The sequence below is a fragment of the Galleria mellonella genome, unplaced genomic scaffold (assembly GCF_026898425.1).
Source record: "Galleria mellonella isolate WM207_F2 unplaced genomic scaffold, CSIRO_AGI_GalMel_v1 utg149, whole genome shotgun sequence".
Taxonomy (NCBI): Eukaryota; Metazoa; Arthropoda; class Insecta; order Lepidoptera; family Pyralidae; genus Galleria; species Galleria mellonella.
This window is the reverse complement of record NW_026442000.1, coordinates 370114-386177: the sequence shown is the minus strand read 5'-3', so window position 1 is coordinate 386177 and position 16064 is coordinate 370114. Positions and strand designations below refer to the sequence as shown.

The window sequence follows — 16064 nt, the reverse complement described above, 5'->3', positions numbered from 1 at the left end:
TAAGGATAGATCTAGGAAATTTTTAATTCAATTATTTGCGACACTGAAAAAATGGTTTTATTATCATTCCGGAGCCGTTATATTTTTGATAGATTTTTATCATTGAATGCTTATACCTATGTAATATAAGCTTACACCATAGACAGAGAAAAGGTACTTTTAAAGAAAATGATGGTAAATTATAAAATAAAAAATGATTACACAGTTAATTATTTAAATTTAAATTTATATTTTGTTATGTAGTCTTACAAGATAATGTTACACATGATTAAAAGTGTATTTATATATAGACAATGAATACTTCTGTAATTTATCCTAGTAATAATTTAAATATTATCGTCAATATGTTCAGAAGAATCAATGGAACTGAAACAAAAAAAATTATAAAAGAACATTAATTTCCCAAGTTTACAAGCACTGAATAAATTAATTCAGTCACTAGTGTAATGTAGAGTGTAAAGTTCATTTGTATAATTTAATAAAGAAAAATTACATTACGCATTCACTAATTAATTATAAGGGTGTTTGTTATAGCAGGGGTTCCTAAAATTTTAAGATAACGGAACACCCATCAAATATCTCTTACTTTATGGAACCCCATATCAAATAATTCCAAATCAAAATAATTCAAACACTGTAATTTAAATAAAAACAAAAGCTTTTATTAGGAATATTTTAAAAGTATAGTATTTAATAGTTTTGTTTAATATTTCATGTGAAATGAATGAAATTGTTTCACTGTATAAATAATTTCGCTGAACCCTAGTGACTTTTTGCAGAACCCCTAGGTTTCACGGATCTTACTTTAGAAATTGCTGTGTTATAATATTGGACTTCTGACACATATCATTAAATAACTTGTTCAGTTTATAATCAACATTAGGTATATAAATAATATTGTGTTGATGTTGGAATTTAATCATTGAATACCAAACAGCATGATATTATTAAGAAGGTAAATGACTGATTTCAAATAATCATACTTACAAAATATATTTGAATAAAATATGCCCTTTCATATTATATATGTTCATTTATATGTCTGTTTAAAATTCTAAAACTATTAAAAGTTTACCATTACTTACTTCTTGTTACTGTCCTTATAGATCTGACTAAGTTTAATATCTGAAATTTAATAGACGACTGGTCTTCAAAACCCTGATTTGGACGATTTGCTCCCCATCCCACTGAAATTACACAATACAATTTTACACACTGTTATTGTAAAATTAACATTTAACAGTAAAAAATTATATAATTCTTATACCAATTAATATATTAGTATGAGAAGTAAAAACTTTGTATTCCTTTTTACAAAAATTGTGTGGACTGTATGATTGTATTTTTTTACAATTAGGCATAAAAATACATTACATCAATAAAAAAAACTTTCCACACACTACCATGTATTTGACACACACATGCATATATATTCTTTTATTTATTGTTAAAGTCTGTGGTCAAATTGAGAACAGATTAATATTCTTTGTCTATAGTTTATTGAATGGAAAACATAACCAAAATAAATTCATTTATTACAATATATGTTATGGTCGAATTTCTACCACTGGGCGACAGTAGCAGCAGTAGGGTGAAAAGAATCATATACAATGAAGCTAGCACAGTAGACAAGTATCTATGTAAAAAGGTTCATTTTATATGTTTTGTAAATGAAACTGTAATATTTTATAATAATATATAGAAACGGAGCACATATATTATTTCAGTTGCTCCTATTTTTTTATTAAGTCAATTAGTAGTTATCTACATATACAAAATTCACTCACATGCCAATAATACATAGCATACTTTTTAAATAACAAAGAATTTACATATACATACTACCATTATCACCTTCTGGCCACTTAATGTGATAAGTTGGATTGTCTAAGAAAATTAATGAGGTTAAAGGTTTTTTTGGATGATAATGGAATTGCTGTGAATAGATGGTAACCTTGCCTGCACTAATAGTATATGCTGGAGGTCATCAGTAAGGGATAATGGGTTAGAATGAAAAGGCAGATCAATTAACACATCGTGATGAATGCATCTGGAATTTAGCACAGCGGTTTCCAGGGGGATCACGGAGAGATTGAGCTGACAAAGTATACTGCTAGCATTGAAACTGGTAGTCAACATTACTAACAATCCTCCTCCACAGGTTAAAGATTTAATAAACTTACTTTTTTGCATAAATCGTTCTTCGTGTAATACACATACTGCGTTAAGACATAATAATGTCGCTTCAAATAAATTCCACAATGTTAACATAATAACAAACGTTTAAATAAAACTAATAAATATTATTTGCAAATATAAGTAAATATATATTAATTATTATGAAGTTTTGAAGATGAAACTACATGGCATAAACATAAATCTTAAAATGTTGACAGAATTTCAAAAGTCTCAATAAAAAAATCAGCCCCGCGTCGAAATCATCAAAGATAATGTTTGTGTAACTCTATGTAACCAGTTCATTGACTTTGAAAATTTTTGATTATAAAATAGGTATTTGAATCTTTTATTATCGATGCGGTAATTTTTACGATATTTCTGTAAATAACTAGTTGCATAACATAATGAATATTTATTTCTTTATGAAATTGGTAAATACAGATGTTTACATAGACTTATTTTCCAGTGTCATCAATATAAAGACAGTGCTGGCTCTTATATAATTTAAAAAATTTTTAGTTGACGTTGGAACTCTGAACTCGCCACTAGAGTTGATTCTGAGGTGTCATTTCTATAAGAACAAGGAATTACATAGGACTCATAAAATAAAAACTGTAAATCATATGGTTGCCTCCTTTCTTCTTATGCAAATATAATTAGTAAAAAGAGGACGAAAGATACATCATCAGTTGCTATTTTTCTCAATTTATAGCTGGTTAGTGTGTAGTAAATGTTTAATATGTCAATTATTTGTCAATGATGATTTTTAAATTACTAGATTATATATTCAACACAGTTTATGTAGAAAGTATGCAAGCAGGTTGTATCTGAATTTGATAGGGTTATACGGCCGTATAACATTTAGCCTATGAATATGCCACTATGAATTGCCAATTTTATCACTCCTATGTAATTCCTTGTTCCATTTCTCTAAACCTATCTGTAAAATTAAAAATTCAATCGTTATGACATCACAGTAGAATCAGGGTTGTAGCTACAATCGAGGTTCATCATATAAGCGACTTTAAGAGATATGCTTCAATAACAGTTTTTTAACCTCTTTTTAAGAAACTAATAATTTGTAGAAATAAGAAAATATAGGTTTTTTTTACTACATTTTGATTTTGTACAAAAAAATATTTACATGTACTAAAGTAGACATATTTTAGTATTTTATGTCATTTTGCTAAAACCTTGGAAAAAATTGTCCACAGACAACTCTATCATGCACTAAACAAACCCTTTATCATAGATCAACATGGATTTATCAAAGGGCGATCTACAGTAACCAATTTACTTTCACTTCACTGTCACTTAAAAAACATGTAGGTAATTTAATATTTTTTTGGAAACTGAACTCCTAAGAAGCTGAAAATTTGTATAAGATCATCAATTTTTTAAGATGCGTTAACAAAAAACAGTACAAAGGAAATCTTGTGGTGTCTCTTTGTCCATCCGTCTATCTGTCTGTCACAATGTTATATCTCAACAACTGCAAATGTTATCGACTTGTTAAGAGATGAAAACGCGAACTCAACATTTTTAAACAGGCCTACTAGATTAATTATTATTAGGGATCTATCACACATAAAAACGAAAACACAATAAATACATTTGTATATATCGTATTTTACTTACATGTAATAAAGTTTTGTTTTATGACAACAGTAACAGATTTAGGTATTATATTATGTACAGAGCTTTCGACGCACCAATTCAACTTACATTTGAACGATCTTATTTTTAATTAGAATATTGTAATTCTTATAAGAAATTACAATATTCTAGGTATACTAGGTATCATCTATACCAAAGAGTCTCTCTCTCTCTTTGGTATGAAATAAAAAGATGGGAAGCATGTTTCAGTATTTTTATAAAAAATTCAAAAAGGAAGAAGTTTGTAATTCCAATTGATTTAACAGCGTGTACGAGAATTATGAAATATCTGCGACATTATACAGCAATTTTGAAGAAAATCGATCCAGTGTTTCATCATCTGCTCATTATTACAAAAATGTAATTTAAAATCAATACAAATACAATTCTTCTTGTGACTAACACAAGAATGTTAGTGTTATACGGTCAGCAAAATATAGAAAGTAATGCAATTTTCGATTCAATCCTGTTTTTATTTTACCTTTTATATCATTTTATGATATTTTAAATAATTTTAAAAAGAATTTTTTAGAATTTGTTTAATTTATAGTTTATCGGGTTTTTCATTTTAGGGTAGGGTATTAGGCCTTTTAAGGTAGGGCATTGCCCCTCAATACTCCCCCTTACGGCCAAGAGCGAAATTTTTATTCTAACGGCTAGTATGAACTAAATTTCTAATACATTGTACATGAAGCAGTAATTTTATAAAATTAAAATATTAAGTTAGGAGATAAATTTAGAGAAACTGCTCTTCAAAATCGGCTCCCGTAATCGCATTATAGCCATGAAGAGTTGATGTTGCAAAGTTGGCAAATATAATTATAGTATCAGTACCGGTTCTGATCCCTTAATTCTTTAGTCTTGTTTTTAACCTTGTATTTAAATTTGATAAATTTCCGAAATTATTGATTCATGCACCATCATAAACTAATATTATAATAATTTTGATTTAAATATATTAAAATAAATGAATGAATAAAAATAAATAAATAGTCTTTACCAAAAGGTTTCGCTGTGTTATATAATTGAAATTTTAAGTTTAGAGAAATGTCGCCTTAGAATTGACATACAATGCGTTTTTCTAGTATCTGTAATCTGTGGTCTTTTCGTTCTGAGCACAGATTTCGAAATAGATTTGTAATTCCTTGTTCTATGGTTCTGAGTTGTTCACGATTGTTTTTTTTTTTGGACATAGTCTGTCTAATCTGTGGTTTTTTGGTGATGTTTGTATTTTTTTATAGTTATTTATATAATTTTAAACTTTTATTATTAATTTTTTTTATATATTTTTGAAAAATAGTAAGGCGTCTAAATTTAATATTTAAAGAATGGAATTAATAAGGATACAAATCACTCATTCATTAATTTAGAAATGAATTTAACCTCTCGGAACTCGGAATTTCCCAGAATAATAATTTCAATGAGTTGTTTTAAATTTAAAAGTAACTAATACTGAAGAGTTAGAGATGGCTGAAAAGAGTAATTATGAAAGTACAAATCTTCGTCTAATAACAGAGAACAGTGAACAAAATTTTGAAGAGTCAACCGGCAGTAGTTCAGTTTCACAACCTTTTACAATAGTAAATAATTTACCAAATGCAATTCAGTCTGAAGTTGAGATTTTTGCTTCTGAATTTAGTAATCGAGATTTGGTTAGTAAAATATCACAATATGAAACTACGTCTGTTCCACTTACTAGAAATTTTGATGAAAACCAACCCTCCATGAGCAATATTGCTGGAATATCACAATCTGATAACGTATCTCATTTAGACATCCCAGAGCACGAGCCTGTACAATGTAATACAAGATCAAATGCTGAGATAAATACAAATATGGATATAGATTTACATAAAGTTAAAAAAAATAATTTCTACGGTGAAGATTTAGGACCTAAGATTTATCATATAAATGACAGCATGGTCAGCAGAACATTGATACCAAAGAATTTGCCTGCTGCCTTTAGTTATTTACCAATTTATGGTAGATCGAAAAGTAAGGCTGAACTTCCAGAGTTTCAGAATAATAAAATAAGGGAATTTGTTGGATGTGACTTGGGAGATGAAGAGTTTAAGGACATAGCAGATTATTGCAGGTAATTGTATATTAAAGAGCAAGTGATTTAGCTGCTAAAAAAACAATTTGTAGTAATGATATTGATTTGTGATTGATGATATTAAAGATGAAGTCTATAATCTCAATTTTATTAGATTTAAGCTGGGTATAATGTCTTTAACTAAATGATTTGTTATTCACTAAAGTAGTAGTGAGTCACTAAAGCAGTCTGGATTAGATTTCTATTGTTGACTTTTTTTTGATGCGCTTACCTTTTTTTTTAAATGGTAAAAATGGTGCTATAATAAACTTACTGTACTACAAGTATATGCTGACTGACCAGGGTATATTGCTAACAATGGGGCTGTTGGGTCTCATAAACAATCCCTCTCCCCTCTCTAATGTTTTTTTTTTCTTTTTTTTTTAGTTTAGTTATCTAGTGCTATTGACTTCCACAAACTTTCCTCTTTGTGAAACCATTGTGGTTAATTCTGGATAATTTTTTTATGATGCCCAACTGATCAGACTTTATTCTTATTTTTTTCTTCTTTACTGGACACTTGTTTCTATATCATTAGCATCGCCATGTGTATTATTCCACCTTATTATCTATAAAGAATTGACATTTCAAGTGAAATGAAATGAGATAAGATTTTTATTCATAAAAACCTAACTGTAGTTTCTTAAGTTACAGTACTAATTTTAATATTATAAATTTAAATGGATACAGTAGTTGAAATTTGTTTACCTGTGTTAAATGCAGACCACAATCATCTCATCATCATCACAGCCATTATTTGTTCAATGCTGAATATGGGCCTCCTTCACAGACTGCCTTAAATAACAGTTCTGAGTCACCTGTATACGCTGATTTCCTGCAATGCATTTGAGGTTGTCATTCTTGGTGACGGGGCGTCCTATACTGTGTTTGCCCATATGGGTTTGCCACTTGAGAACCTTTTTTCTCAGTTGTTGGTTCTTCAAGCTATGCAACCAGCCCATTACCACTTCAGCTTACCTATCCTATGTAGATGGTCTGCATTGCTTGCTGCAATGCTTTGAAGTAATCACTGTAAATTGAGATAATAGACTATGTCAGTGGTTCCCAAACTTATTTTGTCTACTGCTCACTTTGAAAACTAATTAATTTTTAGCGCCCCCATTTTTTCACCTACTTAAAAACCACTATTACTTCAAATTAAATTAATCAATAATATTGTAAATTAATTATTTATTTTTCTGGGTCCTTTTAGACCTGCAGCGCCCACAAGGGAGCGTTTACACCTTGGGAAAGGCTGGACTATGTGAACAGTATGATACCAATTTGTTTCAGGCCAGATCGTCTTAAAACAGGAAAGGAACTTATGATGATAACAAATCATCCTGGACACGGGCTTAGTGCATCGGAGATAAAGGCTCGCAAAAATGAACCCAGTAACGAGGATGAGCCCAACCTGTGTGTTCTGAAAAAACAAAAGCGCAGATTGGATAGTGATTTTAAGTATTTGTATCTCAAAAAGATGAAGTACCGAGGAATTAAAATGATGCCGCTGATGCAAGAGGTTTGGGTTACTGTTTATTTTTTTCATTAAGCAAATTTGATGATATCAATCTGATCAAATAAGTTTAGTCAGATTTTTCTGACAAATAATACTATGTCTGTTTTATTATTATAGCTTAATTTTTCATACTTGTAAAGTAATTTAAGGGTAAATTTTTCAATATTAAAGATTTTTTTTGCGTTATGGTGTAAAATCCCACATGAGTAAAAGCCTTCTCCATCATACTCCATCCATTTCAATCCGCAGCAACAATTGAATTCTTTTCTGATTTTGTCAACCCATCTTTTTCTTCCAAAGCATCTTTTACCTGTAGGGCCCAGCCATTTTGTTATTTGATGGGTCCATCTTGTATCCTTAACTCTAGCTACATCTCCCTGTATCTCCATTTCTGTTTTAGGCTATACTGGAGAGCATCCCTTGTCCTGGTAGTCTCACAGTTGACTATGTTTCTTGTTCTTTATAGCCCCTATTTAATATATTCAGCAGAACTCATGTTTGTATTTATTTTTTGTTTATTCAATGATCTAATCATTCCTTAATAAAATGGAGATTGGATATAGAACAAAAATTTTAAAATTATTTTTCATTTTTAAAAAGTCAAGTACCATACAAATAACCTTAATTAATCAAACGCTAGGCACACAGTAACTACTACAAAGTTAGGCAATCATAAGATTTAATTGAATCAGGCAGGTGCACTTTCAAATAAAGAAAAAATATATAAAAAAAAAAAAAAAAATATTCTGTGTAATTTGATTTAATAAATATATTTTTTTGATCTTTACATTTTAATATGACTTTTCACATTTTAAGGATGATGAAATGAATATGACAGTAACATTGGGAGAACCATTGCAACCTGGAAAGGATCTGCTGTACCGTATACGAATATATAGACCGTTCGCTTTTAGCCCCAAGGAGAAAATGGTAAGTACAATATTGTTTTATATGTTTTTAAGACCCACTATCGTTGTAGACTGCTGTGTAACTTAGGTTCACTTTACGACTACGTAATTTCACTCGGGTATTTCTAAATACATTTTCTTGGTATTAATTTGGTAATAATATTATTTAATTTGTACTAAGGAAATTAACAACACTGAGATCTCTTTTTATTTTGGTTGACTATTGATTTGGTATTGGAGCATGGTACAGAATAGGATCCTATTTACTGGTTGCTTTCTATGCAAATAGTTGTTATTGCATACCCTTTGTGCAATGCGGCGCTGAGATAGATTATATTATACTAATTCCAATTATTAACTTTTTGCTTTGTAGAATAGGGCATAGAAGAGGTCACTCCTATCTTTCCTGTGGGTGTCGTAAGATGCGATTAAAGGAGGGCGAGGGATGGACAGCAGCGTCCTTTTTAGAACATCTTCAAAGCCAAATTGCTGTTGCCAATCCGCTTACCAAGCGCGACGACTACTAGCAAAACCTCCTAAGAGGGAGGCTTATGTTCAGCAGTGGACAGTTAAAGGCTGTTATGATATAATGAATTTCAATTATATTCCAGTGCGGCCGCCGGCAGCTCTTGCTCAGCTGTGACGTAGTGCTGCTGGGCCGGCAGAAGCTTGCGGCTCTCCGAGACCGCATGGTGTGCCCTAACGACATTGATATGCGCGTCGATGTCTCAGAACGACCGGACAATTTACCGCCGTCTTCTGCTAAGGTAACATTATTTTTTACGACTATTGTATCACAGTAGCATCACTACTGCACAGTCTGTGGTTTGGATTAGATTCTTGGTCAGGGCACATTTAGTACCTTTGTGTAAGTTTGTGTTCTAAATGATGCATATACTTTAATAATAATAATAACTTTATTTTCATAAACAAAATTAGCCTGTAGTACAATATAACTAACATACTAATATACTCATATCATATTTGTTGTTTGGTCTCCCACTCTTGGTACTAATTTTTTTAATGGGTATATGTGTAATGGAATGGTAGCCCTGCCTGCGTCTATAGAGTGTAGAAGGTGTCCATAGACTACAGTGATTGTTTACGTGTATGCTTGTTTGCCACCTTTGTGATATAAAAAAAAACATGCTGGAGAGGTACCAGTGAGTTTCGGTACAGAAGTAAATTCTAGTGGAGACCGCGTGGCGATTGAAATGATAGAGTATATAGCTAGCAATGCGGTCATTAGATCCCATTATTAACAATTATTTTCCCCATCAATTATCTCTAATTATCCATAAAATCTGGCATGTGCATTTTTTTCTGCGTCGTTATCATGTCACATGAATACTGCTATTATTATTATTTTAAATACGCAGGAGCTGTTCCCATCGGGGTTCCTGTTCATAAACAACGTTTTCTACGTGGACACACGCGAGGGCTGTCGTGACATTAGTTTGCCGGTGCGACAGTGGGCGTCACGGCGCGGCATCGGTCTATTTCCGCGTCGGGACTTGAACGTCAGGCTCGACGAGCTGCCCATCCGCCTTGGACACCCAGAGGTGAGACATACTGCTGTGCCATGACCTAGTCGTCAAAGGGGGAGGGGATTGCCAATAATGCGGACTACCAGTCTCATTACTAGCAATATGCCCAACCAGGTCCACCTCCACGTGGTTACTCTTGGAAACCATTGTGCTGAATTCCAAGTGTATTTATCACGATGGACTTACTGACCAGCCTTTTCATACTCACCTATCATTCTTCACTGGTCCCCCGTCAGCGTATACTGTAGCACAGGTGGGGTTACCATTCTATTATCATGCGTTAAGACCTAGTCGTCAGGTTACGTTTCAACAATAATTGTACCGTCAAAGAAACCCGTTTTTCTTACAGTTAAAATATCATGTGCATTTATGGAAATTTAACTATGTAATCTATATTCCAGGTATATGTCCACCAAGGTAACTGCGAACACCTGTTTACGTTCTCCGAGATCCGGTTACTAAACGCATCGGACCCACTCAAGCTGTCCCAGTACCCTTGCCACACAGAAATATCACAAAACCAAACGGTGTACTGCACAACTTGCGCCGAATTCGGCGCCAAATGGGTGGTCGTCGGCTGCGACAGAGTGCCATTCGACCCGGCCTTCTTCTGTGATAAATGTTTCAAAATGTATCTGTATAAAGATGGAAAGAAAATTGGACAATTCAAAGCTTACTCGTACAAGGGAAATGAGCTCAATGTATTGAAGCCACAAAGTTGATAATGCGTTGTACAGACACTGGTTGGTAAAGATTAGTGTTCTGCGATTTATAGTTAAAAAGAGCTGTCTTATTACGGTGCTGGAATAACTATGAACCAGAGATGGGAGTGTCGTATTTGTACTTTTTTTTTCACAATACTCAGAAGTACAAGACATAGTCATTTACAAAGTATATTTCTGCATAGATGCTCTGTGCTGTAAATGAATATCAGAGCAGAACTGTTGTCAGTCTGAAAGTATACTGTATTTATTATTGTCGAAAGATGGACTTTTTCAGACAGAAAACCTGTGACTCTGCGACCTTTTCATGATTTTTGAACAGTATACAGTATACTACTATCAATTTTATTTTAAACAAATATGGAAATTATTTTTTTTATATCAAATACTAGGATTAAGATAGTCTATCCTTTTTATTTATACTGAATACTTGTTGTTGGAGGCATAATGCTGTTGTTTATGGAACGAAGGCTATGATAAATGTAACCCAAGAGACAAAAGTACAGCCACTTGATACAGATATAACCAACGATTTGGAAAATCTTCGAGCAAACTGCTTTCCTAGTTGGATGGTTAGTGCCAAATATATATTTTAATATTAAAGTACAGTGAGATTTTAGTACTTGTTTTATTTGATGTTGACATAAATGTGTCTTAGAATGTGATTGTGTTAGAGTAGGACAGGATGGAAGAAATATTTTTTATTTGAATAGTCTTGTTTATGATGTAGTTTGATTAAAGTTCTAGGTTCGATTCTAAAATGAGAGTAACTATTCGATTCGCTGTCCAATTAAGTATTGTTCTATCCAAATTCAAAATTGTTCTTGTCCTAATAAGTATTTAAAAAAATATCTCTGTCGTTTTTAAGTTATACTCGTATACCTACCAACAAACAATTATATTTCCATATTTATTATTAATAAGTCTAAAGTCATGCGGCATAGTAAAGAGCAGTTTTTAACCGACTTAAAAGAATAGGTGGTTTTCAATTTGCTTGTGTTTTTAAGTTTGTTATCTTATAACTTAGTCAGATCTATCTTATATGCAGATTCGTCTAATAGAAATTTTATCAAAATCAGTTCAGTTGTTTAGTTTTTAAATCAAAATGCCTGGTTTTGTCAGAATGAAATTCGAGGTTTTTGTGGACTACAATCTTTAATCGTAGAATGAGCAATAAGTGCTGCATTGTCGTATGATATGCGACTTGAACTACCGACTACCCTTTTGGATACAAAATAAAAAAAAAAAAAATCTTTTGCGGCTACCACCACAGATTGTATATCTGTGACAGATGAAATCGTATAATAAGACTTCTTTACTCACTACAAAGTAACTATAAGGTATTGTCTGTGTGTATATTTATGAATAATGTGGAGTGAGTTCCCTAACGAAGCTTACCCTATAGAATACAGTCTTTAAAAAGAAGGTATTATGGTTTTTTATATGTCGAGAACGTGCACCTGACACCTCTGATGGTGCAGGCGTCTACAGGTTACCAGAAACAGTACATTGACCTGTACAGTCGTTGACACATTTGTGAAATAAATAAAAAAAACTATTATTTGCATATGTACAGTAATATATGAAAATATATATAATAGTTATTTTTTTCATTGGTAGATATCCATAGCGAGATACAGACCTTATAAACAATAATACAGATACCAATTGTTGTTTTTTCACTAACACAACACTAGCTTTTACCCGCGACTTCATCCGCGTGGCCAGGATATATTTACTGGTCGGAATTAATAGTAGCTTATATCCCTCTTCGTCCCACATATTTCGTGTATACCAAATTTCATAAATTGGTTAAGCCGTCAAGGCGCTAAAAGGAAATAAATTAATTTTTACATTTATAATATTAAATTATAAATTATTTTAATATTTGTACAATGTTGTATTCTCTGTCTTCCAGCATCCCACTTCTGGTCTTCGCAGAGTCGCGTAAGTGTATCCTAATTATAATATTAACTTATTTAGTTTAGTTTGGGCTACTTGGGGACTAAGATGTTTCGTCTTAGTACTGTAGTGTGTGGGCATCGAATAGAAACACCATAAATTTCACATCATACGTTTACTATCGAAATGGAATTACATTTTGAATTCCCGGCGTAAGCGCGCGAGTCGGTGCGTCATATAGAGACGCCCCAAAAGCCGGTCCGTAACTGCCAGCGGCGTCGGCGCCGCTAAGCTAACGGTAGACGGTGGGGGGGAAAAGGATTGTTAGCATGGAGTTTGACAGCCCCATTGCTAGCAATATACCCAACCAGGTCGACCTCCTCGCGGTTCCCCCTGGAAACTATCATGGTTAATTCCTGATGAATTCATCATGATGGGCTAACTGGCCTGTTTTCATTCTCATCTATCACCCTTCACTGGTGCTCCGCCAGCGTATCCCGATAGCGCATGGCGGGGTTACCATTCCATTATCACCCATTAAAAAAAAAAAAACGGTAGGGCACGGGAGGGCGACGCGCGCGGGGAGGACGATCGGAAAGGGGAATTACTCGCGGTCGTTGCGCGGTGGCGTTTTTAGGGGTCCGCGTTACAGTACCTTGTACTGTAACGCGGTATCTCTCACTTTACTGGGTTGACTGGAAGAGATCTCTGTCAGAGATAAGTCCACCCTTGCTCACAACATTCATAAATAGATTATTTTATACGTAACTTACAAGTGCAATAAAGAATATACCTTGTTTATCCATTGTTGAACATAAGTCTCTCCTATAAACTGTCGAATTTGCAAATCCTAGGGGAATTTGCCAATTCGATAGTGCAAATTGAAGAAACGGGCAGTGGCGTAACTATATCATTTGGGGCCTGTGGCAAATTCTTTTGATGGGGTCCTATTAATAAAAAAAAACTTTTCACGTAAAATAAAATACTCAGGTTGGGGGCTCGTGGCATTTTGCGAGCCCTGCCACCCTATTGTTACGCCACTGGGAACGGGGCCGTTCCAATCGCAGTTTACACGGGGGGGGGGGGGGGAGGGAGTTTGACAACCGCAGTTTGGCTTATGGTTTTAATTTTTTATTATTGGTTATTTAAAGGAAGTCAATCTAACAGTAAATCTAAAAGCCGAAACCTTGAGTAGTATGAATAAAATGTTCTAGCATTTAATGGTTTTTTTTTTATGGGTGTAAATGGTATGGTTACCCCGCCTGCGCTAACGGGATACGCTGGCGGAGCACCAGTGAAGGGTGATAGATGAGAATGAAAACAGGCCAGTTAGCCCATCATGATGAATTCGTCAGGAATTAACCATGATAGTTTCCAGAGGGAATCGCGAGGAGGTCGACCTGGTTGTGTTATTGCTAGTAATGGGATTCTCAGTCTCCAGTACTAACAATACTTTTCCTCCCCAAAAATTATGTATTTGAAAAAAGTAATAAATGTTTTTAAAACAACGAATAAGAAATAAAAATTAAAACAAAAAGTTAGACTCTGTCAAGCACAAGTTTAAGATTGTGTTTGATAAAAAAAAAAAAAAACTATTTCATTAGTGGCAAAATAATTTATTTTGATTTTAAGAATATTTTTTTAGGTAAGAAAAACAATCTTCTTAGAATGTTTATGACTGACGGTGTTATGAGGGTAATAAACATAAAAAAATAACTAAATTGAAAAAGCTCCTTTTTTGAAGTCGGTTAAAATAGATGAATTAAGTAGATAAGCGCTTACCTATTTAGCGCTTGCCCTCGCGTGCTGCGCATGATTGATAATTTATCTGCCAGCATGCTGATTGCCAATCAAGATAGTATGCACGGCATACTCCAACGCATCTCCCAGATACAATATGGTCATAAAAAATACTTTACTTCCCACTCCAGCCACTGGTTATTTTGTGTCTCCTATGGACAGGTACCATCGGCTTACCAATCTTTTTATGTAACTTGAAATACCAAATAAGCTGATGCAAAGTGGTAAAATGGATGCATAAATAGCGAGGGGGGGGGGAGGGTTTGTTAGTAATGCGGACTATCAGTCCCATTGCTAGCAATATACCCTATCAGGTTGACCTCCACGTGGTCCCCCCTGGAAACTATCGTGTTGAATTCCATGTGTTTTCATCACGATGGGCTAATTGACCTGCCCTTTTATTCTCACCTATCACCGCGTATACCGTTAGCTCAAGCGGTGTTACCATTCCACTATCATCCATTGAAAAAAAGACCATAAAATCATCAGCGCTGAACGCACATCGGTCCAGCAAAAGTTGAGTTTGTACCTATTGCTATTATATACGGGTATTGCACAACGTATTTATTTATTTATTTATATTATATTTAATTATAATCTCATTATAATCTCTGTACCATATTTGTAAAGAATGGCAATAAATTTATTATTATTTTATAATTTTTACACAAATTCTCATCTCCTCTCTTAAAGAGAGGAGATGGCAACTAACCCCCGGCAGAAGCACAGTCGGCCGGGGTTCAGGGCCCCAGGGAGAGAAACCGGCGTACAATGCGGGCAGTATCTAAGAACACTGCTTTCTGCATCTTTCCCGGGAGTGAGCCGCCTCGGAATGCCAACCGTCTGAGATGTTGTTCCAGACTGGTTGGGATAAGACCGTTCACCGACAAAACGATTGGCATGATTTCAATGGACGCCACCCCCCATATTTCGGTCACCTCGTGATTATTATTTTTATTAAAATAGCACCATGGACTGGACTTCACAAAATGTTTTATTACGCCCATATACCCCACATGCGTTGTCATTCCTGAGAGTTAGTAGTGATCCGTTTGAGGGATAAAGTTGCCAGTACAATTTATAACGTAATTAATTAAAGATTGTGTCCCAAAAAAAAAAAAACCATTTTAGTTATGGCAAATCCAGTTATTTTGTTTTAAAAACTACTGGACTGTTTTTGATAATACTATGGGAACAGAAAAGTATATTTTTTTAAATCGGTTTTGAACTGTCTTGCGCCACCTACCCAAGGTACTAATAGTGATGCCTTCTATCTGTTCTCCTTTAACGAAAGGTTGTCTGCAATGGATTGTATATGCCATTATTTATTTTTAACAATAAAGAGTTAAATAAATAAATAGTTGTTGGAGTTATGAGGCCACGTAAAAAGAATACAACCGATACCTTCTTTTTGAAGTTGGCTGAAAAGACGTATTTAACACCTTACTTCTATGAGAGAATTGGATTGTCAGTGACGAAGCCTGTTTCTGTTCAATATAAGGTCAAAATTTAGTCACAACCGGACCAATACGAGGTCCACCTCTGCGAGTCCTCTAGAAAACATCGTAATTAATTTTTTTTATACCATTGAGGTGGTAAACAAGCATACGGCCCACCTGATGGTAAGCGGTTACCGCAGCCTGAACTGAACGCCTGCAATACCAGAGGTATTATGCGCGGGTTGCCGATCTAGAAAAAATCTTTTTAACCCCCTTTTGTAGAATCCCATGCTGTAGT

The 16064-nt window shown here is 33.8% G+C and overlaps 2 protein-coding genes across 3 annotated transcripts; one reads left to right on the top strand and one right to left on the bottom strand.

Annotated features, from left to right (window-relative positions):
- Nucleotides 1–212: 212 nt before the first annotated feature.
- On the bottom strand, nucleotides 213–2427 carry LOC113510742 (immediate early response 3-interacting protein 1). The gene is made up of 3 exons (XM_026894258.3): nucleotides 2184–2427; nucleotides 1086–1187; nucleotides 213–366 (listed from the first exon to the last, which is right to left on the bottom strand). The coding sequence occupies exons 1-3, from the start codon at nucleotides 2269–2271 to the stop codon at nucleotides 311–313; spliced, it is 246 nt and encodes an 81-aa protein (XP_026750059.1). The 5' UTR covers nucleotides 2272–2427; the 3' UTR covers nucleotides 213–310.
- A 2593-nt stretch (nucleotides 2428–5020) lies between these two features.
- LOC113510856 (uncharacterized) lies at nucleotides 5021–12563 on the top strand. 2 transcript variants are annotated; one of them, XR_008252513.1, is made up of 7 exons: nucleotides 5021–5929; nucleotides 7223–7451; nucleotides 8265–8378; nucleotides 8968–9123; nucleotides 9736–9918; nucleotides 10305–11197; nucleotides 12544–12563. XR_008252513.1 is itself a non-coding variant. In XM_052892063.1 (6 exons), the coding sequence occupies exons 1-6, from the start codon at nucleotides 5301–5303 to the stop codon at nucleotides 10623–10625; spliced, it is 1632 nt and encodes a 543-aa protein (XP_052748023.1). In that variant the 5' UTR covers nucleotides 5021–5300; the 3' UTR covers nucleotides 10626–11244. The 2 variants fall into 2 exon arrangements, 1 of the variants encoding a protein (XP_052748023.1); XM_052892063.1 differs by lacking the exon at nucleotides 12544–12563 and having other exon boundaries at nucleotides 10305–11244.
- Nucleotides 12564–16064: the final 3501 nt, after the last annotated feature.

Coding starts and splice junctions, on each gene's coding strand:
- LOC113510742 (XM_026894258.3), bottom strand. CDS start 2,271: ATGTTAACATTGTGGAATTTATTTGAAGCGACATTATTATGTCTTAAC. Junction 1,188..2,183: donor AGAACGATTTATGCAAAAAA/GTAAGTTTATTA, acceptor GTGTAATTTCAG/TGGGATGGGGAGCAAATCGT. Junction 367..1,085: donor TATAAGGACAGTAACAAGAA/GTAAGTAATGGT, acceptor TTTTTGTTTCAG/TTCCATTGATTCTTCTGAAC.
- LOC113510856 (XM_052892063.1), top strand. CDS start 5,301: ATGGCTGAAAAGAGTAATTATGAAAGTACAAATCTTCGTCTAATAACA. Junction 7,452..8,264: donor TGATGCCGCTGATGCAAGAG/GTTTGGGTTACT, acceptor TCACATTTTAAG/GATGATGAAATGAATATGAC. Junction 9,124..9,735: donor TACCGCCGTCTTCTGCTAAG/GTAACATTATTT, acceptor TTAAATACGCAG/GAGCTGTTCCCATCGGGGTT.